This window comes from Leucoraja erinacea, chromosome 11 (assembly GCF_028641065.1).
Source record: "Leucoraja erinacea ecotype New England chromosome 11, Leri_hhj_1, whole genome shotgun sequence".
Classification (NCBI taxonomy): domain Eukaryota; kingdom Metazoa; phylum Chordata; class Chondrichthyes; order Rajiformes; family Rajidae; genus Leucoraja; species Leucoraja erinaceus.
Window position 1 is genome coordinate 15755576 of NC_073387.1, and position 22897 is coordinate 15778472.

General features: G+C 45.2%; 1 protein-coding gene across 2 annotated transcripts in view; it reads right to left on the reverse strand.

Annotated features, from left to right (window-relative positions):
• LOC129701493 (uncharacterized) overlaps positions 1-22564 on the reverse strand; it is a 36879-nt gene extending 14315 nt beyond the window's left edge. Inside the window, exons 1-5 of one of the 2 annotated variants that reach the window (XM_055642718.1) lie at positions 21330-22564; positions 19942-21251; positions 18929-19201; positions 9957-10283; positions 8858-9127 (exon numbers count right to left, since the gene is read on the reverse strand). In XM_055642718.1, coding sequence (XP_055498693.1) covers positions 8858-9127; positions 9957-10283; positions 18929-19201; positions 19942-20239 — 1168 coding nt within the window. In that variant the 5' untranslated portion in view covers positions 20240-21251; positions 21330-22564. Of the gene's footprint in view, positions 1-8857; positions 9128-9956; positions 10284-18928; positions 19202-19941 lie in introns of both variants that reach the window. The other variant, XM_055642717.1, reaches the window with a different exon arrangement.
• Between the last annotated feature and the right edge of the window lie 333 nt (positions 22565-22897).

A 22897-nucleotide genomic window follows, 5' to 3' on the forward strand; every position in this document is an offset into this window, starting at 1 on the left:
GCCAAACGCACTATGGGAACTTCACTCGCCCCCCTGCAGGAACTATACATCAGGAGGTGCAACTCCAGAGCCAACAATATCATGAGAGACCCCTTCCACCCCTGCAACAGACTGTTCCAGCTGCTACGGTCAGGCAAATGCCTCCGTTGCCATGCGGTGAGAACGGAGAGGTTGAGAAGGAGTTTATTCCCAGAGGCCATTCAGACTGTAAACGCCTATCTTACCAGGGACTAACTCTACTGAACGTTTTTCCTTCCATTATTTATTATGTAAAAGAATATGTGTGTTATGATTGTGTTTATAGCTTGTTTGGTTGTTTGTCTTTTTGCACAAAAGTCCATGAGCATTGCCACTTTCATTTCACTGCACATCTCGTATGTGTATGTGACAAATAAACTTGACTTGACTTGACTTGGGGTGCGGACCCAAAACCTCACCTATCCATGTTCTCCAGAGATTCCACCTGACCCGTTGAGTTACTCCAGCACATTACGTCTTTTTTTTCCAGATTAATTGACCTGACTCAGAAAGATCAGAGAGCCACAACTTGCCTCAGTACCCATCAGTTAGAGACTATAAACATTCACACAAGTTTCTATTTCTTGGTTACAATCAGCTGACTTCCTCATGCAGGAGATGGGAGCTGATGGTTGGCTGATAAAGTTGCTGATTCAGCTGTGATACTTCCCACTGTACAATGGACAAATGTCTACCATAGTCTGAGCCAGCAACAATGGTTGAATGAGCAATGCTGAAAACAGAGAGGATATTGACCGTGAACTTCAATCCTCTCTAACCAGGAGCACAAATACTATAAACGTTAGAAATACTCAACCATTTGAGCAGTACCCATGGAAAGGGAAATAAGTGAGTTCATGTTTTATGATGAAAAAAAGTTGTCAGATTCAAAGAACGGACGTTTGGCTTGCTCCTCTTTGCACAGTTCCTATCTGTCCTGCTGATTATTATGATAATTCAGATTTTCAACTCCTAAAATTATTTTTGGTCTTCAAGTACTAAAACTGTACTGTGCATGTAACCATTGCCTACTGATGTCAATGAGGTTGAACGCACTATTATTGCAATCCTAATGAACACATCATCATGTGTTTTTAGTGCAAAATTGGAGATGGTTGATCCATGCATTAATTCCACACACCAACAAATCTATTCACACACTGATTATTATCTCTGGCCCTCTAAGGACAGCTCAACACACAGTCTGCAAGTAGACCAAATGATGGAGAGTTGCTGCCTTACAGTGAATGCAGTGCTGGAGACCCTGGTTCGATCTAAACTACTGGGTTCTGTCTGTACTTTCTCCCCGGGACCTGCGTGAGTTTTCTCCAAGATCTTCGGATTCCTCCCACACTACAAAGACGTACAGGTTTGTAGGTTAATTGGCTTGGTAAATGTAAAAATTGTCCCCAGTGGGTGCAGGATAGTGTTAATATGTGGGGATTGCTGGTTAGTGCAAACCCGGTGGGCCGAAGGGCCTGTTTCCACGCTGTATCTCTAAACTAAACTGTAAACATGGCTGGTAATCATTGATATTCTTTTTATGGCTGTTCTCTGTCCAGTTATTACAATGGCACACTGAAGAGAGAGTTTAAGGACAAGAGTCAATAATGTTCTTTCATCACAACAATGCATCATTTATTCAGTCTGAACAGAATGGATTGTGGATGGATGCTCCCTTCAGTGGAAAGGCTGAGGACAAAAAGTTATAGGTTTAAAATAAGGGGAAACATTTTAGAATGACTTTAGGAAAATCTTTTTAGGGAACAGGTAGTTGGAGTCTGAAGTGTACTATCTGTATCAGTTGGGGAGCTGGGTTCTATTGTGGCTTTCCAAAGAGAATTGAATAAATATATAGTGCTGAAAAAGCTACAATCTAATGGCAAAAGGAGAGGGGGTAGAATTAGCGAGTTGCTCTGGATGAGAGTTAGTGTAGATATGATGGGTAAAATTGCCACCTTATGTGCTACAACCATTTCACAATTCTATGATTGCACGATGTCATTATCTGGGAGGAATTAAAGTGTTCCTGTTGGGACATTGATATATTCCACTGTGCTTCACTGACTCTTCATTGATCGATGTGTGGTGGAGATTGTTTCTTTGTGCCTGGGTGTTTCCAGTAGGGATCAGTGCTTTGCCTTCTGTCAGCATTATACAAAATGTCTTTCACCGAGGCTTGGGGGCCACATGATGGGCAAAGATTAATGGATGGGTGGGAATGGGAGAAAAGGGTGTGTTTATTTTAGTTTAGAGATATAGTGCGGAAACAGGCCCTTCGGGTCGCCGAGTCCACACCGACCAGCGATTCCCGTGCACTAACACTATCCCACACACACCAGGGACAACATACAATTAAACCAAGCCTATTAACCTACAAACTTCAGTATCAGTATCAGTATATCTTTATTGTCATTTCCTGAGTACTCACATACCAGAGGAAACAAAATAATGTTGCTCAACCAGTGTCCATTCAGTGTGCAGTACAAATAACAACAAGTAAATAGAAATAAAAATACATATATCATGAACAAATTAAATTAAACACTCTACTCTCTACTAAACATCAACAGGCGTTCCGATCGACAGCTGCTGCAGTGTGTCCAGGTTGATTGTTGGTGCGCGATACTTTGGCAGGGGGCTAAGTCCATTTATCAGTCTTATAGCCTGCGGGAAGAAGCTGAGGAGCATCCTGCTAGTTTTGTACGTGTTTGGAATTTGGGAGAAAACCAGAAATCCTGGAGAAAACCCATGTAGGTGATGGGATGAACGTACAAACTCCATACAGACAGCATCTGTAGTCAGGATTGAACCTGGGTCCCTGGCGCTGTAAGGCAGCAACCCTACTACTGCGCCACCATGGTCAGACAAGGTGAAGACATCAGTATTCCCTCCCTCACGTCTTCTGTTCTCGCATGGCAGCCTTTGGTGAAGTTATTGTGGATGCTACAAGCACTGTAATGTTTTACGGCACAAAACAGGTGAAAGAAACTTGTACAACTATTTTTAAGGTGATTTTCACTACTTTTGAGACCTTTAAGGTCCACAGTTTCGGTGTCGTGGCAAAGATCTTCCACCAAGCTGCCCCATGGCCGTCCGAAGGAGGGGTGCGTTGGGTGTGACCGCACCCCCCTTTTTTACCCACAGAGTAAGAAAATCCCAAGCAAGCAGGAAAGAAAAAAAAAAAAAAAAAAAAAAAAAAAATCGGAAAAATTTCTGGCTCTGGATAAGGGAGAGACCGCCCTCCCCTCGCTGGGTGGGAGTGGCTGAATCTGAACCCAGTGGCTGTAACCCTAACACCAGCGCTGCAGTGGCGGGGCCCGCTCCCCTTGGGCTGTAACCCCAACACCCCGCCACCCCCGCTGGGCCCAAGCCACCCCCACTGGGCCCAAGCCACCCTTGCAGGGCCCACACCACCCCTGCTGGGCCCAGGCCACCCCTTCTGGGTCCAAGCCACCCCCCCTGCTGGGCCCATACCACCCCCGTTGGGCCCACGCCACCCCCACACTCACCCCCCAATGGGTCCATGCCACCCCTGCTTACCCCCGCAGGGCCCACGCCACCCCAGCTGGGCCCAAGCCACCCTTGCTGGGCCCAAGCCACCCCTCGCTGGGCCCAAGCCATCTCCGTTGGGGCCCAAGCCACCCCGCTGGGCCCACACCACTCCCCGCTGGGCCCCAGCCACCCCCACTGGGCCCAAGCCACCCCTGCTGGGCCCATACCACCCTCGTTGGGCCCACGCCACCCCCACTGACCCCCAATGGGTCCATGCCACCCCCTGCTGACCCCCTGCTGGGTCCAAGCCACCCCCTGCTGGGCCCAAGCCATCCCCTGCTGGGCCCAAGCCATCCCCTGCTGGGCCCAAGCGACCCCCACTGGGCCCAAGCGACCCCCACTGGGCCCATGCCCCCCACTGGGCCCAAGCCACCCCCGCTGGGCCCACACCACCCCCGCTGACCCCCACTGGACCCACGCCACCCCAGCTGACCCCCACTGGGCCAACGTGAATCCCGTTGGGCCCACGCCACCTTCATCTTCGTCGCCCCTGCCAGAAAGAGGGGGGGATGTGGGAGGGGGAGAGAGAGAGGGGGAAGGGAGGGGAGAGAGAGATGGGGAGGGAAAGGGGATTATCTTTAGTGAGATTGCAAAATTAAGGTAGGTTTTAGAACTATTATATTTTCTCCTCCATATGAATAATTTTAAACAATATCAAATAATATCAAAAAGAGTTAAAAGATAGCTTAATCGATGAAGAGCTGAGAAGAGGAATCGGAGCTGCCAAGGAAAGGTACTCTGAGAAGTTGAGGAGCAAGTTCTCAGCTAGTGACTCTTCTTCAGTTTGGATGGGCAAGCAAGAAATCACCAGCTATTAGAGGAAAGCCCCCCGCTCTTTGGACAATCATCAGCTGACAAACTACCTGAATTAGTTTTACTGCAGGTTTGAAAATCAGAAACGTAACCCTGGTACCCCCTAGCCACCAAATACAGCCTGCAAAGAATGGACCCTGTACCCTCTCCTTTCCATTCACCACCTCACACCTGGCAAGACTCCAGTAATGAAAAGGGTGGACCCTTTTCCATCCCCACCAACACTTCACACCCAATTACTAACTTTTAATAAGTACCTGCAAAGATGCACTGACCCTGCCTGCTTCAAATTCTCCACTATTGTCCCTGTACCCAAAAGGTAAGGATTACTGGTCTTAATGACTACAGGCTTGTCGCACTGACCTCTGTAGTCATGGGGACCGTTGAAAGGCTTGTGCTGGCCATGCTGAAAAACATCACAATCCCTCTGCTGGACCCTCTGCATTTTGCATATTGGGCCAATAGATCTGTGGATGATGCAGTCAATCTGGGCCTACGCTTCATCCTCCAGCACCTAGACTGCCAGGGGACCTATTTCCGAGGATTTTGTTTGTTTATTTTAGCTCTGCATTCAACACCATTGTGCCAGAGCTACTACGCTCCAAACTTTCTGAGTTGATTGTGCTTGAACCCCTCTGTCGGTGGATCACCAGCTTTCTGACTGACAGGATACAGCATGTGAGACGGGAAAGCACATCTCGGACCCACAAACGCTCAGCAAAGGAGCAGCGCAAGATGCGTACTCTCCCCTCTCCTCACCAATGACTGCACCTCCACAGACACCTGTCAAGCTTCTCAAGTTTGCAGATGACACAACCCTGATTGGACTGATCCAGGATGGGGATCTCTGTACTCTTTTCAATTTGACATCTTTCCTATAACATGATGCCCAGAACTGAACACAATATTCTAAATGTGGTCTCACCAACGTCTTATACAACTGCAACATGACCTCACAACTTCTATACTCAATACTCTGACTGACGAAGGCCAAAGTGCCAAAGTACGCTTTGACCACTTGATATACCTGCGACACAACCTTCAAGGAACCATGCAACCATCAACCATTCCTCTGCCCACCATCTAATTGATCCAGTTCCTGCTGCAATCTTTCACAACCATTTTCACTATATGCAAAACCACTCATATCTGTATCATCAGCTAACTTGCTAATCTTGCCCTGTTCTCTGATGTTTCACCGAGTGCTGGAGTAACACAGCGGATCAGGCTGAGTATAGAGGTTGGGAGGTCATGTTGCAGTTGCATAAGAAGGTAGTGAGGCCACATTCAGAGTATTGTATTCAGTTCTGGGCACCATGTTATAGGAAAGATATCATCAAACTGGAAAGGGTACAGTGAAGATGTACGAGGATGTTTCCAGGACTAGAGGGCCAGAGCTATAGGGAGAGGTTGAGTAGGCTGGGACTCTATTTCATGGAGCACACAAGAGGATGAGGAATGATCTAATAGAGATGTAAACACTGTATAAAATCATGATTTGAATAGATATTGTTGTCTTTTGCCCAGAGTAGTTACATCGAGGCGCAGAGGACGTAAGTTTAAGGTGAACGGTAAAAGATTTAATAGGAATCTGTGGGGTATGTTTTTCACAAAAGGGGTGGTAGGTGTTTGGAACAAGCTGCCAGAGGAGATAGTTGAGGTGGGAACTATCGCAACATTTAAGAAACAGTTAGACTGGTAGGACAGGTTTGGAGAGATATGGATCAAACGTGGGCAGGTGGGACTGGTGTAGATGGGACATGCTGGGCCGAAGGGCCTATTTCCACACTGTCTCACACTATGGCTCTATCTATCCTTCCCTCTCAAACACATTTTCCTGCCTTCTCCCCATTACCTCTGACACCCGTATCAATCAAGAATCTAGCAATCTCCTCCTGAAAAATGTCCATTGACTTGACCTCCACAGCTGTCTGTGGCAATGAATTCCACAGTTCACCACCCTTTGACTTAAGAAATTCCTGCTCATCTCCTTCCTAAAGGAATGTCTTTTAATTCCGAGGCTGTGGCTACTGATCCTAGACGCTCCCACTAGTGGAAACATCCTCTCCACATCCACTCCATCCAGGTTTTTACCGGGCTGGGACAGACTGCAACAGCTTCACACCGCGTCCCAAAGCTTGTGCCTGTCTTGCATCACCCAAGGCAGCAGAGACATTATAGGAGAGGGCAAGCACCGTAACAAAGTAGCTCACGATGGTTTGGGTAACATTCAGGAATGTCTATTCATGCCACATCATGAATATTACTGAAGAACGGTCTTGACCCGAAATATAATCTCCATGTATGCTGCATGACACACTGAGTTACTCCAGCACTCTGCGACATGTCATCTATCCATGTTCTCCAGAGATGCTGCCTAACCCGCTGAGTTACTTCAGCACTCTGTGAAATGTTGCCTATTCATATTCTACGCAGATGCTGCCTGACCCACTGAGTTACCCCAGCATTTTGTGTCTATTTTCCCTTCACCCATCTGCCCAAGCCCACTCTCCCCCCTCCTTTCTTATATTCCTTTCCACCCATAAACCTCTCTCTGCCTTTACATTTCACTCCTCTATCAAATCTACTCTAGTTATCTACATGCATTTTTCATCTTAACTTTTTAGTCATAGAATGATGCAGTGTGGAAACAGGCCCTTCAGCCCAACTTGCCCACACAGACCAACATGTCCCATCTAAACTAGTCCCACTCACACGCGTTTGGCCCATATCTATATTACTAAAGGTCTGATCTTGACTGCTTTTGTCTCGCTGTACTGTGATTTCCGCGAGAACGCCACGACCTACAGCCGTCATGTTTGGCCACCTCGCTCAGAGCCCCTCTCCGCCTTCCTGGACCAGAGGATTTTTCCCATCGATGAAAAATCTGAGAGATATGAATTTTTTTTTTTTAATCGCCATTCTCTCTGCTGCCCCTGCGGGAGGGAGGGGGAGGGACTATAAAACCAGGAAGTGGTGTGCCTCACTCATTCTGCAAGATGGAGGAAGCCAGAGGGTCACGTCTCTCCGAGCTCTGAATAACACTGAACACATGTCTACTGAACTGTGAGTGCCCTTAATATGGTTTGAAATTGAAAATATTGTTGGTTTGAAGTGCAAATTGTTGTTTGGGGGGTTTGGGGTTTGAAGTAAAAAGGCACTGCAAATGGTTGTTTGGGGGGGTTTGGGTTGAAGTAAAAAGGCACTGCAAATTGTTGTTTGGCTAATCTTGACAACTTCCTGTTTGCACTATATAGATTTTAGATACAATGCTACCACTTACGGCTGTGATTTTTGGCCATCTTAATCAGCCTCCCTCTGCTCATCAGGTGCAGAGGATTCTTCCCATCAATGAAAACTAAAAGTGTTATTAGTGTTTAAAAAATGTTGAGAATCTCTCTCCTGTCAATCACGCCATGAAGGCCACATCTTTTCCGGTGGGAGGGGGAGGGATTATAAAACCCGGAAGTGTGGGTGTTGCTCAGTCTCTGCATGATGGGGGAGGGAGAGGTCACAACTCTGTCTGAGCTGTGAATCAACTGAACATACTGAATGTCTATTGAACTGTGAGTATGGTGTTTTGTGTGGCTTTATGGTGGTTTTAAGATGGTTTCATCTTCACCCCCCCCCCCCCCCCCCCCCCCCACCACTGGCCACCAATATTGGAATTGGTGGAGAGGTGAAATTTTGCGTTGGGGGACCAGCCCTCCCATGTGTACATGGGACCCAACGGGTTCCACTTAGTCTCTTAAACTTTAGGATAGTCCCAGCCTTAACTACCTCCTCTGGCAGCTTGTTACATGCACCCAGCACCCTTTGTGTGACAAAGCTACCTCTCAGATTCCTGTTAATTTCTGAAATATTGGTCAAAGATTTGGTGCAAAAATGGTCCAAAATAAGGCTCAGAATGCATCAGAGAGCATCTAAAACTACAGAGCTTCCAGGGCCCTTAAGCGAGCCCTGGGCCCTGGCATCCAGGGACTTCATGCTTCGCGCTCATGATTTGCGCAGTGCACACACTATTTCACATTAAATTTTTTGTAATCCTGTCATGCCATCCCCCAGTTTGGAAAGCTTCGTACTATACTATATTGACCTTTGACAAAAAGGTTCACAGTGACACACTGGTTTCCATACTACTGGACTAGTTTTCATACCTTTGGAGACACTTATCAACAAGGACAGACATTGATGATGAAATTCACGATCACCTTCAATGAGATCGCCAACACAGGTCTTGGTCAGTGGTCTGCCAGCAGTAGTGATCCATGTGTTCCCATGTGCTTCAGGGACTGGACTACTTATAATAGAAGTGACCTTATAGGCATGGACAAAAGGTTTGAAGGAAATGTCTATGATTGAGCTCTACTTGCAGTAAGACATGGAATGTTAAAAGTTATCCGAAAAGAATAGCAACAAGTGACAAGACCTCTGTGTCACAATCACGAAGAGCAGGAACTAAGACACTTACTTTTAAACTGCAGATAATATGGAATGAAAACCTTGGGTGTGCTTTGATGAAACAAAACACATGTCCAGTTCCTTCTTACTCCATCAACTTTTGCAATAATCAGCTGCAAAAAATTGTCCTCCTGCTTTGTTTGCATGAGATTTTTCTCCTCTACAACTTTGCCTTCATCGTTGATCCAAACCAGTCTAATTGGCTCAGTGACATGAGACACAGAGCAGGTCAGTGCAATGTTTCTTCCCTCAGTTACTGCACCAGATGGTTCAGTTGTGACTGTGGAAAGAAGAAAATTGTAAAACAATGAATTTTGTCTGGATTGTGTTGTGTTATTCCCAGTACATTGACACCAGTATCTGACGATCTAAGTGTGTAAAATTATATTGCACGACAAGAGTTAGAGTCATAGAGTCATACAGCATGAAAACAATTCGGTCCATTCAGCCCAACTCGTCCAAGATGCTCCATCTAAAATATTTTCCCACATTTGGCCCATATCCCTCTGCACCTTTTCCCATCCATGTACCTCTCCAAGTGTATTTTTCATGATCATTCACAACAGTTTTGAACTCATGATACTAAGAGCAACCACTGCCCATAACATAGTCTCTGGCAACAGAGCTGGCCAGAACATTGCCACTGGCCACGTTGCTGGCCATAACACTCATCCAGGTGAAAATTAATTGATCAATTCCACAAAATACATTCAGCCTCCAGTGAGCCTTCAAAAATTAGGATGGGTCATTTGGGGTCAAAGAAACTTGGGGAACGTGTTAAGAGAAGTTGAAGAATTTTTAAAATATTTTCGATAGAAGCTCATTTGCACCTACGCGAATCACATTTCATCATATTCCCTCTCTTATGTATAAAACAGAATGCGTTTTCAGCAAAATAAATGAAAATAACATTTTGATGTGCTTCCCAATAACGTTGGTTTAAGGCAGCTTTTGAGTTCAGCAAAATACAAATAAGTTGAATAGGAAGCTCTGGATATAAAATAATTATTCAAACTAGGGAATTTCTGCTGACATTGCAGTCTGTACTCAGATTAGAAACTCTACACCAGTAACTTGATTATTGAAAGTAGTGACATCCAGTCTCCTACCTGTAACTGTGATTAGTTCAATGGTCACATATTTATTTGATCCCGTGGAACATGTGTAAACTCCAGCATCTTCGAACTGCATGGGGACAATCCTCACATGGAGATTCTTGTCATTCACATTTCCCTCTGTGGTTTCCAGACGATTCCCAAAGTAGCTCCTGTTGACATGGATCAGCTCAGACCTGAGAGTAGACTTCTCTTTATTCTGGAAACGTGATCTCCAAGTCCATTTGGTTTCACTGAGCTGAGGAGAAGCTTCACAAATCAGGACGAGTTCGCTGTGACCCGTGACTGAGCGATAAACTGTGTACGTCTTGTTGTGTAAATCTGCAAGAGAGGTTCAGGGAACAATAATTAGATTTCCACAGATGCTGAGATACAGATGTTCTGTGTTTGCACAGGAACAAACCCCCGGCTCTGGGATATCAGCTGGGAAGCTGGTTCTGGACTCCCCGAACATGGGGGAACATTTTTCCTGCATCTAGCCTGTCCAATCCCTTCACAACTTATATGTTTCCCCTCTCTCCTTCTAAATTTCTAATATTATAAGATACCCTCTCTCCTTCTAAATTTCAGTGAACATATGCCCAGTCGATCCATTCTTTCATCATACCTCAGTCCCGCCATCTAAGGAATTAATCTGGTGAACTTACTCTGCACACTCTCGATAAGAAGAATGTCCTTTCTCAAACTAGGAGACCAAACTGCACACAATACTTCAGGTGCGGTCTCACCAGGGCCCTGTCCAACTGCAGTAGGATCTCTATTCTCCTCTATTCAAATCATCTTGCTATGAAGGCCAAAATACCATTTGCTTTCTTCACTGTCTACTGTACCTTCATGCTTACTTTGTAATTATGCTGCTAAATCTCACCCCGTTAGTCAACGCAACGTTAGTCAATTATGCTCCTAAATCTCACCCCTGGATCAACTAAACTTCTTTATTCTCAATCACAAACAAAATTCCTATACAATACCTAACCAACACTGTGGGTCCGATCCTTGTCTCTACGCATCCAAGCACTTCAGCCTCATACAAATTGACACCTCCAGATGGTCAGCACAGTCTCAAGTGTTACCCGAGAAGATTGGCCCCGATCCATGTGGTGTCCCCTCTTATATACAAAATATGTATACACAATGTAATGGCTGCTGGAAGCCCAGCTGTTCACAGAACTCTTTAATATTCTGCCGAATAAAATGTGGACTGTTGTCTGACCTAAGTCGAATAGGGATACCAAATCTAGGGACAATTTCTCTCATTAACACCTTGACAACAGTAGCCGCTACTTTATCAAGTGTTGGATAGGCCTCGATCCACCGGCTGAATACATCGACTATTATGAGTACATATCTGTATCCCTGGCATTTCTCCAACTCTATATAATCCATTTGTAAAGTTTCAAAAGGACCCATGGGCAAAGGTGTCTTTCCACCTCCACACCCTACTCCTTTTCCAGGATTGTACTTCTGGCAAATCAGGCAATTGCTACACACTTTGTGGACCAATATTTGTAATTTCGGATGCCATCAAGTAGCTCAGAGCATGTCTCCAATGGCTGTTGTGCCGCAGTGAGTTGCAAAATGTATGACTCTTCAACCCAAACAGTAAGGGGGTCTGTCATGCACGTCTGCCCTGCCGGAGCAGTTCATATTCCCTGTTCCAATGACCCAGCTGGTTACAATTAAAGCAAGCACCTGATGCTACTATTTTATCAACTTTAAAATATCTCTTCGGGGAAATATGGGGCTGTCTATTATCTTTCCTTGATGTGGGAGTATCCTTCATTAACTTCTTCCTTGCTCAATTTCTAATAATTAATGTGATGGCATGTTTAATTTCTTTATCGTGATACATTATTTTGATTGGTCCAGGGATAAGGGTCAGGCAATCTTGTCCATTGACTTTCGACAGACTGGCTAATCAGGACTGTGAAAATGGATTGGTCTGAGAAAAAGGTGTCTGTCTTCTCTGTACCTGATTTCCTGGCCAGCTCACTCTTTGCTCTCTCTGATCACTTTGGTCTCTGAAATCTCTGATCCCTCTGCTCGAAAATTTCTCTAATCTCAAAAGTCTCCACTGAGCCCTTCCTTCACTTTATCACACAGTCGGACATGCCCAACTCCAGTCTCCTGTCCCACTTCAAGTATAGCATTGGTCTGGTTCTAGTATGTTATTTCTTCTCCAATTATGTCTCGGGAAAATTGGTTCTAAAGCAGGCATCATATCATCTCATATCTATCTATCCTATCTATATACTTTTAAAACTTTGTGTGTATGTGTGTGTGCACGTGTGGGTGTGTGTGTGTGTGTCATTTTGCGTTTGAAACGTATCACCTCGAAAACCAGAAGCAAAAATGCGGAGATGTTTACATATTTCGATACGGATTTAACATGATTTCAGAAATCCACTCCTCTCTAACTTTGGTCAATTATTTCCCCAGATTTTGAATAAAATTGTTCATAAAACTCACGTTTTAAAAAATAATCTCTCTCACTCTTTGAGAGGCTGGTCAAGTGTGCCTGGGTTCTGGACTTTCTCACGGCCAGGCCACAGGTAGTCAAGATGGGTGGAAATACATCGAAGTCCCTCACCCAGAGAACAGGATCCCTCCAGGGTTGCGTCCTCAGCCCCCTACTATACTCCCTGTACACCAGGACTGTGTGGCCAGGTTCAGCTCCAACTCGATAATCAAGTTTGCTGATGACACTGTGGTGGTGGGCCTGATCTCGGATAACGATGAGAAGGCCTACCGGGAAGAGGTGGCTGAACTGGCACTCTGGTGTCAGGACAACAGCCTCCTCTTGAATATCAAAAAACTAAGGAGCCGATCGTGGACTTTAGGAGGGCACATTATCCGAGGACGTACACACCATTGAAGATAAATAGGGAAAACTGTGGATAGAGTGAGCTGTTTTAAATACCTGGGAGTCCACATCTCTGAGGATATGACATGGACATCACATGCTGCAGCACTCGTGAGTAAGGCAAGGCAGAGCCTTTACCATCTCAGGCAATTGAGGAAATTCAGAGTGTTTCTGAGGATCCTCCAGTGCTTCTACTCAGCGGCCGTGGAAAGCATCTTGTCCGGAAATATCACAATTTGGTTTGGGAATTGCTCTGCCCAGGATAAGAAAGCTCTGCAGAGAGTAGTGCGTTCGGCCGAACGCACTATGGGAACTTCACTCGCCCCCCTGCAGGAACAATACATCAGAAGGTGTAACTCCAGAGCCAACAAGATCATGGGAGATCCCTTCCACCCCAGCAACGGACTGTTCCAACTGCTACATTCAGGCAAATGCCTCCGTTGCCAAGCTGTGCGAACGGAGAGGATGAGAAGGAGTTTCTTCCTGGAGGCCATTAGGACTGTAAACTCCTATATCTCCAGGGAATAGCTTTACTGTACCATTCTACTGTTGTGTGGTGTCTTTTTTAAATTGCTGTTTTTCTCCTTTTTCTTCCCTCCCTCCCTCAAATATGTGACATGTGAATATGTGATTCTGTTTGTTGTTTGTTTGTTTTTTGCACAATTCGCAATCATTGCCACTTTTCATTTCACTGCACATCTCATATGTGTATGTGACGAATAAACTTGACTTGACAAGTTTGTTCCCAAACAATGGGCAAAATCTTTACAGTGCGCCTGTAAGTCACTTACACAATCAGCCCACAATCAATCCTTCCAATCTGGGTACCCCAAAAGGGCCTGACCCACTTACGTGTCTATGGCACGCAAATTACGTGGTCCTCGTGGTCGCGTTGAGCTGAGACGGTCGAGCGAAGGTCAGGCGAGATTACATGCGCCCGCTCAACAGTCTGGAGCGTGTGACGTCATTTGAAGATGGACACAAAATGCAGGAGTGACTCAGCGGGACCAGCAACATCTCTGGAGAGAAGCAATGGGTGATGTTTCGTGTCGAGACTCTTCTTCAGTCTGAAAAGAAGGGTCTTGACCCGAAACGTCACCCATTGCTTCTTTCCAGTGATGTTGCCGGTCCCGCTGAGTTCCTCCTGCATTTTGTGTCTATCTTCAATTTTCTTTGCCCCGCTCTGGGAGTAGAAGTGGGGGCGGATCCGGACCACAACGGCCGTGAGCCCCAGGCCGAGCTCGTTTGCCTGCTTCTGCTGCTGTTGGAGGTGAGACATTGCGTCGCGCCAGGGTCTTGGGCCTGTCCCACTTTGGCCGTCAGTTCCACGACAGGCCGGTGGCGCACAAAGATTTTGTTCACTTCAAGAATTTCAGAGCCCTGCGCGATGTCAGCACCAGCCCTGCAAAACTCCATACCCATCTGCGCTTCTAAGTGGGACCGGCCTTGCGCAGCCATAGGATGCCCGTACGCCTCAAGCGACCACGAGCCAAGGACGCCTAAGTGGGACAGGCCCTTTACACACAATCTCACACACAAAAATTCACACAAGCTTCCAATCCTGTAAACAATTTTAAAGTCTGTAAACAATCCTAAATCGTAAACAATCTAAGGTGCTTTAATCTAAGGTGCAAAGAAGCAATCAAACACACTTCAGCAGCAAATCTCCTACACGTAGCACTTCAATCTAGACAAAGGCAAATTAGCTCATAACACGCAAGGAAAATCGTACTCAAACAAGAGATTTTACTACATATCACTATCAAGCAAAAACACACCCCAATATAGAACACAAGTATTCGTTGAATATCACATTCGCTAACTGTACAAAACAAATCACAGTCCTTCAATATGAAGCCCTGAATTTGGTCGAATTTGAATCGAAGAAATTTAGTCCTTTAACCCCATGTAATTATCCATTCCCAGTATTTTAACTCCTTTCCCACTAATCCGAATAATATCATTGACGCGTTTCCCCAATTTCAATTAATCCTCAGTGTTGCCTCAGAGAATTTTCAGCCAATTATAGCCAATCAGCCTAACCTAGACCAGTTAGTCTAACATCGGTAGTGGGGAAACTGCTAGAGTCAGTTATTAAAGATGGGATAGCAGCACATTTGGAAAGTAGTGAAATCATTGGACAAAGTCAGCATGGATTTACGAAAGGTAAATCATGTCTGACGAATCTTATAAAATTTTTCGAGGATGTAACTAGTAGCGTGGATAGGGGAGAACCAGTGGATGTGGTGTATCTGGACTTCCAGAAGGCTTTCGACAAGGTCTCACATAAGAGGTTAGTATACAAACTTAAAGCACAAGGCATTGGGGGTTCAGTATTGATGTGGATAGAGAACTGGCTGGCAAACAGGAAGCAAAGAGTAGGAGTAAACGGGTCCTTTTCACAATGGCAGGCAGTGACTAGTGGGGTACCGCAAGGCTCAGTGCTGGGACCACAGCTATTTACAATATATATTAATGATCTGGACGAGGGAATTGAAGGCAATATCTCCAAGTTTGCGGATGACACTAAGCTGGGGGGCAGTGTTAGCTGTGAGGAGGATGCTAGGAGACTGCAAGGTGACTTGGATAGGCTGGGTGAGTGGGCAAATGTTTGGCAGATGCAGTATAATGTGGATAAATGTGAGGTTATCCATTTTGGTGGCAAAAACGGGAAAGCAGACTATTATCTAAATGGTGGCCGATTGGGAAAGGGGGAGATGCAGCGAGACCTGGGTGTCATGGTACACCAGTCATTGAAGGTAGGCATGCAGGTGCAGCAGGCAGTAAAGAAAGCGAATGGTATGTTAGCTTTTATTGCAAAGTATAGGAGCGGGTAGGTTCTACTGCAGTTGTACAGGGTCTTGGTGAGACCACACCTGGAGTATTGCGTACAGTTTTGGTCTCCAAATCTGAGGAAGGACATTATTGCCATAGAGGGAGTGCAGAGACGGTTCACCAGACTGATTCCTGGGATGTCAGGACTGTCTTATGAAGAAAGACTGGATAGACTTGGTTTATACTCTCTAGAATTTAGGAGATTGAGAGAGGGATCTTATAGAAACTTACAAAATTCTTAAGGGGTTGGACAGGCTAGATGCAGGAAGATTGTTCCCGATGTTAGGGAAGTCCAGGACAAGGGGTCACAGCTTAAGGATAAGGGGGAAACGTACGACATACGCTCATTCACTTTAAAACATTACATAGATTATACTATTCAAAAACTAAATTAAATAAAATCTTCCCTAATGTTTCACCAATCTGTGATAAATGCCTGTGTCAAGAAGCTACCATAGCGCACTCTTTTGTTTTTTGTATAAAAATCAAAAAATTCTGGTATGAAATATTTGATATTTTTTCAAAATTGATCAAAATAAAACTGGTACCAAAACCAGAATGGATTATCTTCGGAATATAGGAAGGTAACCCTGAATTAAACGTGTTTCAGAAGAATTTATTTAATTACGGGCTAATAATGGGAAAAAAGCTTATACTTAAATTCTGGAAAAATGCGCCGACACCAACAATAAAAATGTGGATATCAAATATGTTTGAAACATTACATCTGGAAGAGATGAGATTCCTCCTAGCCGGTAAAGCAGACCAATTCCAAAAGACGTGGTCTATGTTTCTGGACCTATTACAAGTATGAGGTGCAATAGTCAGGACCTGGTAACGGGAGGTAAAACAACAAAAACAGACTTGGTTGGTAGTCCCCTTTCTGCGGAGTTTAATGTTATAATAGAGCGATTGTTTCTATTTTCTCTTTCTTTCTTTTCTAGGGTCTATTTTCTCACTTTACTTCCTTCTCTAACTTCTTTCCTAAGGGGCTTTCTTTTCCCAACACTCTTGCACTTCACGACTCTCTTGCACTTTCTTTACTTTCCTTACTTCTACCTTTTTCTTAAAGCTCAAAAAAAAATGAAGCGGTACAAAAAATGTATTAAGATATATGTGTTATGTAGGATTGTAATTTACCGTACTTCTAATAAAAATAAAATTAAAAAAAAAAAAGGATAAGGGGGAAATCCTTAAAAACCGAGATGAGAAGAACTTTTTTTCACACAGAGATTGGTGAATCTCTGGAACTCTCTGCCACAGAGGGTAGTTGAGGCCAGTTCATTGGCTATATATAAGAGGGAGTTAGATGTGGCCCTTGTGGCTAAGGGGATCAGGAGGTATGGAGAGAAGGCATGTACGGGATACTGAGTTGGATGATCAGCCATGATCATAATGAATGGCGGTGCTGACTCGAAGGGCCGAATGGCTTACTCCTGCACCTAATTTCTATGTTTCTATAGTCCAACACTGGTTTCCCAGTACTGTAACGGAGTACTCGAACTTATCTGAAGTTTTAATACTACTCACACAGGCGGGGCCTTCAAACCCCTGGGCTACTTTCCTTCCAACCTGTTAGGTACTGCACGTGTCCGCTTCGCGTTGGCTTTCGATGCCGATCCTTAAAAGTGTCTTTCCAAACGCACTCTCAGCACCGATACAGTACTTCTCCGCTTTCTTCTGTTACCTACTCTGTCCTGTCTCTTAAGATACCCCAGCCAATTCAGATATCCCTATCTGAGTGGGATCTTCAACCCCTGAAATCTTCTTTGGTGTCAGGCCACCTCAATGGTACCCGACCACAACAGCTGTTGACTAACTAAGGTGTGGGGACTTTAACCCGCTAGAGAAAAGCCATGTGAGGCTAACCCCCACAACACCCTTAGGCAAGAACTCTCTCTCTCCAAGCCATCAGTGCTTGCCAAACTACTATTCTCTGATCTCATCGGGAACCCCAATGCAAGCACGCAAATGATCGATTTGTCCCGATCAGCGAAGCGGGGAAAACCGATGTAAAAACCACACTGTGGTGCCAATTTCTCCTCTCGCAATCGCAAACTACTCAACTCCCTGACTGCAAACTGTGTCTGGGGCTCCGTTGAGATCCCGGATGAGCCCCCAAAGTAATTATGCTCACCCCATTAGTCTGGTCCAGTAAAACACTGAGTCAAGGACTGGATCAACTAAACTTCTTTATTCTCAATCACGCACAAACTTCCTATACGATACCTAACCACACCATGGGTCCGATCCTTGCCTATACTCATTCAAGCCCTTCAGCCTTGTGCGACTGGACACCTCGAGATGGTCATCATGGTCCCAAGTGCTACCGCAGAAGATCGACCCCAACCCATGTGGAGTCCGCTCTTATATATAGTATCGGACCCGTGGCGTGAAATTAATGGGGGGGGGGGGGGGGGGGGGGGGGACTCCTACAAACCAATCCTAAATAAAGATCATACAACACATTAATTGACAGTTCCCTAACCCAATCACAAAATACCCCATTACATTGTTTCTACATAAAGTTTCTAATGGAAGACAGTTCCCTTAAGTAAAGAAACATTTATCCAGGTAACATAAACAATTCGAGCAAGGCTCCATGCCTTGACCAATCACAAGATAACAGTGCAAAGACCCTGCAACATAGTTAACAGTTGTATTATAACCTACCTGTCCCCAACCAATCCCATTTATGCATTTGCAGCATGGTCAGCTCTTTCTGCAAAATCTTCATATATAGTGACAAAAGAGAGGACATTGGGCCATCACCCTGTGCTTAGCTTCCTCCAGGACCCAGACATTCTGGAGCCATGAGCCTCATGGCTTTGCAGTTTTCCCAGAATGATGCCAAGCAGGTTCTGCAAAGGCAGAAAGCCTCCATTTTGTCACATACTAAATTGGCCAATATTATCCACTTCAGCACGATGTCCAAGTCACCCTAATCATAACAGCTGGCATCCTTAGTGACATCACAACAACCTGGAGCTCATTGCTCTTAGGACAGTCGAATTGGTCGTAGACTTTAGGAGACAACAAGTTGATTTGATTCATGCAGGTGAACTGAAATGAATCCCTTGATTCTCCTGTGTGGCTCCATCAATCTTAGTGCCACCATTTTATATTTACACCATATCCCAGGGTAAAGGCTATGTCCACGTCTTGCAGTAAAAGCCCACGGGTGATGTCAGTGCTCACTGTACAATATGTGGAACAGTTTGATATCAGGAACTATTTAATACCTGCTGCAAAGCAGCTTTGGACTCACCCTGATCCACTTCAACATTGGTGTCTCCAGTTAGAACAATGGAGCCATTTTCCTGCACTTCCCACGTGTACAGATTGGGACTTCCTGCTCCGACGTGTTGGACCATCAGATAGACGGTGTTATTCAGATGGATCTGATCAGTGTTGTTCCTCCTGTTTGCCTGAAATAAGCCTCTTGGTTTCCAGTGAAGACTGACGGTATCTGGGTGTCTGGAGATGGTACAGCTGAGGATGATGTCGCTGCCTATTACTGGCCTCGGTGAGTCTGCCTCAACTGTGGAAACAAACACATGGTTCAGTTCCCCACCAGCTTTCTGAACTGCTGCGGGCAGAATTGTCTTTTTCCTGCAAACAGACAGTCGGCCGAATGTTGAGCTGCCACGCTGAGTGATGTCATCAACACTTCCAGGTAGTGACCACCTGTCCCCCTCGTCACCCACATCAAGAATTCCAGGTAGGGATTTTTTTAGTACAGGAGAAACACAGAACTGCAGATGCTGGTTAATATATAAATGGACATAAAATGCAGGAGTAATTCAGCGGATCAAGCAGCAACTACAGAGGACATAGATAGGTGACGTTTCAGGTCGAGACCCTTCTTCAGACTGATTATTTTTCTTCGATGTCTTTTACTAAGGGGTGATCATATTGGGGTGAATCATGAGAGGCATATCTATAGTAAATGCACATGGCCTTTTTTCCAGGGTTGCTGAATCAAATACTAGATATGTTTTTGGTGAAGGGGACAGATGTGATATACCCCATAATATGAGGGGCAAGTTTTGACAAAGAGGGTGGTACATGAACATACTTTTTGGAAAGATCGAGCAGAGGAAGTGATTGATGCAGGTACAGCAAAATTTAAAATACATTTAAACAGATATATGGAAAAAAAGGTTTAACGGATAAGGCCCAAAGAGGGCAAATTGGACGTTTAAATGGGTAGTTTGTCAGTGTGGATGAATTGGGCCAAAGGGCCTGTTTCAGTGCTGTTGGACCCTATGACTCTATTACCTTTGATCCCAAATAGTTCCCACTGTCTCAGGGTTTTCCCAGCGGGCTCTGTTTGAGTCCAGGTGAATAGTCCTGCAAGTTCAAAGGTGGGCTTCCTGATCCTCAGATTAAGGGTACCCCAGTCCACACGCATGCTCTGGGAAATGCCTGGTATTTGATTGTACTCATCACTCCATTGTACAGCCCACCGCTGATCTTCTCTGTGAAAAGTGGCCAATTGCTTTGTGGTTTGTTGCCCTGAGTGTGGCCTCCATTCCAAGTCAATGGGGCCATTTCCAGGACTGTCTGGTCCTTTCATTACAAAGTTGCCTTCCTGGTGGAAAAAGTAAATAGAATCTCCACATCCTGTTGGAAAAGAAAAGAATCTTTATTAAATAGTACATTATAATTCATAACCTGGAACAGCATAGAAACAGGTACTCTGTAGTAATCTGTCAACGCAGACCAGTGGGTATCCTTCCACGCAGACACAAGAAAATGCAGATTATGGAATGTTGATCAAATGCTGGAGTGCTGGAGAAAATCAGTCAGGCAGAATCTGTGGAGGGAATGGATCGATGATATTTCGTGTCACGCCCCTTTTTCAGACATGGAATGGGAGAGTGAAAGCTGGGGAAGGGAAGTAGGCATGAGGCAAAGCATGATGAGTGATAGGTGGATACAGGTGGGAAATGGTGATGAGTAGATGGATGGAGATAATGACAAACGCGAGGGGTGAAATGGAAACCGAAGGTTGTCAGATCCATAAAAGAGGGAAGGATATTGGTGGAAGTGGAGCAAGAACATGAAAGCAAAATTGTGCAATTGGAAGGGGGATGTGGAAAGAGGAAGGGGGAGGGAATAGGGTAGTTTGGTGGTGAGATAAATGTGTGCACAATGAAGTGGGGGGAGAAATGGGGTTCGGGATGTTTTATTTGAAATTTGAGAATTAATTGGTCATTATAGAGTTAGACCACTCACAAACCAGAAGACCATATTCCACTTTCAAATTTCAGGGCATCAAAACTCAATCATGATGAAGTATGAAGAGCAAACCCTGAGTCACTTACCACGTGGCTCCTGATAATACGGGACAAAAATCCGGGGCAGGTCTTGATGAAACAAACCACATATCCAGTTCCCTCTGCCTCTCTCAACTTTCTGAATAACCAAACTATATGATTTTTCTTTCCCAGTCAGCGTATTTTCTCCAACACTTTTGCCATCGCCATTGATCCAAACCAGTCTTATTGATTCATTGATGTGAGACACAGAGCAGGTCAGTGTAACGTTGTCTCCCTCAGTCATTGCATCAGACGGTTCAGCTGTGACTGTGGAAACAAGCAGGTTGTTTAGATTTTAAACATTGAGTTCATCAGTAAAAACACTGCCAACATTATGTCTCCTACCTTTTACTGTGATTAGATCAATGGTTGGAAGTTGAAGTGCTTCCATTGAACATGTGTAAAGTCCGGCATCTTGAAAAAAAATCGGAACAATCCTTACATTGAAATCCATGCCATTGAAGTGTTTCACTGAGGTCATCAATCGATTCCGGAAGTAGGTCCGGTTGACATTGATGGGCTGAGAGAGTCCGGCAGATGCTATTACTTTCTGCTGTTGTTGAAGGCGACGAGATGTCCAGGTCCACCGAGCAGTGGAATAGTGATACGGCCAATAACAAACGAGGTGAAGTTCATTGTGATCTGTGCTGGAGCGGTAAAGCGTGTACCTCCCATTATATAAATCTGTATCAGTGAGTTAGAAGATAACTCCTTTCAGTATTAGTTATTCTCATCCGCGTTTCAAATGTAACATATTCCATAAATGCCGCACCAAAACTCATGAGATCTTTATAAAATAAAATGTCGTGTACAGCAGTAAATTGCAGTGAAGTTTGGATATTCGACTCTACATTTCAACATTAGGTTCGCCCCCACACCCGACTGTCCGGGGATCTCCCGGGATGGAATGAAACCTCCCGGAGACTCCCGAGAGCGGCCCGGGAAGTGAATCTCTCTGTCAGTCTGCAGGAGGTGGTGCAGGTTCAGGCTGCGGAGAGAAGCAGCGCAGTGGACGTCTGCGCGGGGCCCGATCCGGACAGGTTGGCAGGTCAAGTAGGTCGGGTCTTCCCGTCCCATCAGTCCCACCATCCCTCTCCCATTCACACCCATTGATTCCCTGTTCTTCCCTGTCCCGGGTCCTGCTCCCAGCTCAATGCTGATCTGAAGCCCGAGTCTGCTGCAGCTGGAATCGCTTCAAACAGCAGCAGGACTCGGAGAGAAGGGTCAGTGAGGGGAGAGGGGACGGATTGTTGTTCAGTGCTGATGTGTGCACCGGGATCCCCAGTGTGAGTGTGAGCAGCAAGTGCTGGTGGTTGTCATGGTGACTACACTTTCTATCTGACACTTTGACGTGAGTCCTGTATCAATATCTCAGTCTCAGATACTGGAGCATTGATGGCAAGTTAAAGTGACAAAATACTTTACTGAACAATAGTTACAGAAATACATCCCCCTCCTGTGCTGTGTGTCTGTCACACAGAGACAAGCAGGCAGCTGCCCCACAGAGAGACTTTCTGGAAACTTCTCCCTGATCATTGCAGCATTTTATACACGAGAGCAGTTGGTCACTATCCACAGTTCTTCACTTGTTCCCGATGTTGGAGAAGTCCAGAACAAGGGGTCACAGTTTAAGGATAAAGGGGAAATCTTTTAGGACCGAGATGAGGAAAACTTTTTTCACACAGAGAGTGGTGAATCTCTGGAATTCTCTGCCGCAGAAGGTAGTGGAGGCCAGTTCATTAGCTATATTTAAGAGGGAGTTAGATGTGGCCCTTGTGGCTAAAGGGATCAGGGGGTATGGAGAGAAGGCAGGAACAGGATACTGAGTTGGATGATCAGCCATGATCATATTGAATGGCGGTGCAGGCTCGAAGGGCCGAATGGCCTACTCCTGCACCTATTTTCTATGTTTC